Source organism: Aplysia californica, unplaced genomic scaffold (assembly GCF_000002075.1).
Source record: "Aplysia californica isolate F4 #8 unplaced genomic scaffold, AplCal3.0 scaffold00131, whole genome shotgun sequence".
Classification (NCBI taxonomy): domain Eukaryota; kingdom Metazoa; phylum Mollusca; class Gastropoda; order Aplysiida; family Aplysiidae; genus Aplysia; species Aplysia californica.
Window position 1 is genome coordinate 732,957 of NW_004797401.1, and position 3,336 is coordinate 736,292.

The 3,336-nt window shown below is 41.0% G+C and overlaps 1 protein-coding gene across 1 annotated transcript in view; it reads right to left on the reverse strand.

Annotated features, from left to right (window-relative positions):
* Positions 1-3,336, reverse strand: part of LOC101858261 (MAM and LDL-receptor class A domain-containing protein 1) — a gene marked incomplete in the record, with an annotated part of 74,929 nt that overhangs the window by 50,792 nt on the left and 20,801 nt on the right. The window contains 1 exon segment of the mRNA XM_035969257.1: positions 2,556-2,671. Within this exon segment, the coding sequence (XP_035825150.1) occupies positions 2,556-2,633 (78 nt within the window).

Here is a 3,336-nt window from a genome sequence, read left to right on the forward strand (position 1 = left end):
CATGCGATTTTCGCCAAAAGATTTTTTAAAATATTCTCCAGATCATGACGCCCTTCTTTTTATCAGTTTCGAGACAGTTTTGCTGTTAAAAACTAAATTTCTTTATTTCGCCGATCGCTTTTGTAAGCCGACGCTTCTGTCTCTGTAATTTTAGAAAATCGGGAAGTGATATTTCGCGAGGCGCATTTTGTTTTGAGAGTAGATCTGTAGATCTAGATCTTATAATTTTTTGCATCTCTCAAGATTTATTGCCCCATTCCAGTAGAGTGTAAATATAGTAGGCCAAGGAGTTTTAGTTGATATTAAAGAACCGATCATTCCTTTCATCGAAAGGGGGTCCAGCTAGTTATATATATTTGTGGTGGCCGAATGTTGCTATTCAAAAGGCTTTCTAATGGCTGCATCGATCGACATGCGGTTTTCGCCGAAAGATTCTTTAAAATATTCTCCAGATCATGACACCCTTTGTTTTTTCAGTTTTGAGACAGTTTAGCTGAAAAAAGCTAAATTTCTTTATTTTGCCGATCGCTTTTGTAGGCCGACGCTTCAGTCTCTGTAATTTTAGAAAATCCTCCAGGTTTGTTTATTTCAAGTCGTACTTCCGTTTGATACTATCGCGCATTGTCACGCAATTCTGAGCACTATTTTAAGTGTGCGACCCGTATAGATCTAGCCTCATGTTTTCTTTTTTTACTTGTTGCTAAATTCGACTGCGATCCTTTTGTTTGATGCCCATCATCGCTTTTTCTGGACTCCTTTGTCAAATTCTTTTTCTTGCTACTGGGAACACTCAACACGCTTCTGTGCAACCACGGAAGCGGAATAGAGAATCAATTTATGCCTCTAAATAGTCTAATATATATTTGGCAACTTGGAAACACATGCGTTACTCTTCTCTCAAGATTTATTGCTCCATTCCAGTGGAGTGTAAATATAGTAGACCAATGATATTCAGTTGATGTTATTGCACCGATCATTCCTTTCATCGAAAGGGGGCCCAGCTAGTGTATATATATATATATATATATATATATATATATATATATATATATATATATATATATATATATATATATACATATACATATATAACTATCTTATATATATATATATTATATATATATATATATATATATATATATATATATATATATATATATAATATACATGTGTATACATATATATATGTATACGCACACAAGCACGAACATGCTCACTTTCTCTCTCTCTCTCTCTCTCTCTCTCTCTCTCTCTCTCTCTCTCTCTCTCTCTCTCTCTCTCTCTCTCTCTCTCTCTGGTGGATATACACAGACACGCACATCAGATTCCGAAACTTTCCTCGACAAGGCGGGAAAACAGCTTCTCATCGCCTGCCAGAACAAGGAGCCTATCATCTGCCCCGCCCACAGGTCCGACGTCTGCCAATTGAGCCCAGAACAAACATGGCGACAAAGTTCTGGTGCGTAGACAAGATTTGCTCTCGGATTTGCCGGCAAACAGCGGTCTGCCATAGCGAGTTGGGTCTAACAGTCACGCTGACAGACTATACAGCGATCCGAAATCTTCTTCTCGTTTAGCACAAGGGCACTGAGACTTGGCAAAAGCTGGCAGACCCATGTGATATCAGCAAATTTTCTCAAAACTTAGGCAGGAAGCATAGGCCCTCAGGCTGGTGCAAATTCAAAAGATCAGGCAGTTCTTGTTCGTCATAATGGGAAATACTATTGCACCTTGGTATACGTTGCTTTGTTCCTTGCTGTTGTTGTTGTTGTTGTTGTTGTTGTTGTTGTTGTTGTTGTTGTTGTTGTTGTTGTTGTTGCTGCTGCTGCTGTGAGGGAGGGAGGTTTTGCAAGGATAGGGGCAGGGTCGAAAGAAGGTGCCATGTTTGTTTGTTTATTTGGTGGGCGGAGGTGACAATAATACAATGTGAGTGATGCTTACCACCATGCCTACATAGGCTCTTAATTTCACAAGCACTAATTAGGTTTCGTAAAACAGTGACAGGAATGTATCATTAAAACATTTGAAAGGCACTGTGTAAGCTGAGCTTACTAAACTAGCGCAAGGAGGGCAACAACCATAGTTTTGGTTGACAAGGGCGATTCGAACTTCACAAGGATTCGAAGCTAAACTGTTTCGTAATGGTCAAATCGGAGAACACTGCACCATGATCCAAGCCTAGGGCTGCTCGATTCTTTTATGAGTTCAAAAACGTCGCTACTCGGTCACAATAAGGTTTTGAGCTCTTTAGTGCAATTTTTAAGGTTCTTCTGTGTTCATTCACAAAGGCAATGATGTAACTACTGTCAAATGCTATTTGTTGCAAGACTGCAGGCTACATTGCGTATGTTAGAGAGTTTGTCCGCGTTCCAATCTCTGTCTCTTTGTTTGTCTGTCTGTCTGTTTGTCCGTCTGACTGTCTGTCTGTCTGTCAGTATCTCTCTCTCTCTCTCTCTCTCTCTCTCTCTCTCTCTCTCTCTCTCTCTCTCTCTCCTTCTATGATTGTGTCTGTTTGTCTGTATTCTGAAACGTGTTATCTCGTGTTTATGCCTCACCATTGACATCGGAAATGACCAGGCAAGGGCCAGGAGGCACGACACAAGCGTCAGCTGGACACTGGGGCCACTAGACATGCTGCTACAGTCACTGACCACTCCTTGAATCTACGCCTCTGAAACAAACAAAAGATATAGACTTCATTAGCTCATATCACTGGCAGAAATGGCACATTTGTAGAGTAGTGTGTGGATAGCAGAGAGAGAGAGAGGGGCCAATGGTGTGGGAGGGGGGAAATGGAGAAAGAGATAAGGGAAAGAGAGAGAGGGGGGAGATAGGGAAAGATATACAGAGAGGGAAAGAGGGAGAAAGAGAGAAGAGAGAGATATATACAGAGAGGGAGAGAGAAACAGAGAGAGAGAGAGAGAGAGAGAGAGAGAGAGAGAGAAGGGAGAGAGAGGTGAGAGAGAGAGAGAGAGAGAGAGAAAACAGAAGACTACAGAAAGAGAGGTAAGGAGAAATAATAGAATTTAAGGAGGGGGAGGTGGTAGGGAGGAAGAGAACGAGAAAGGGCATTTTTCATTTGCTGTGAATATATATATTTTTAGGAAGCTGATGGAGATGGGCAAAAATAGACCTTTGTCCCTATCAACAAAATTGGACGTGAAGGTCAGTGAGCATAAAGCAAAACAAACCGACTGTTTCATTTAAGCTATTGTACATGCAATTGCAATATGGTGAGAGGAGTAAAGAGAAAGAGAGAGACGGAGAGAGGGAAAGAGAGAGAGAAGAGAGAGAGAGGGGAAGGAGAGAGAGAGAGAAAGAGAGAGAAAGAGAGAG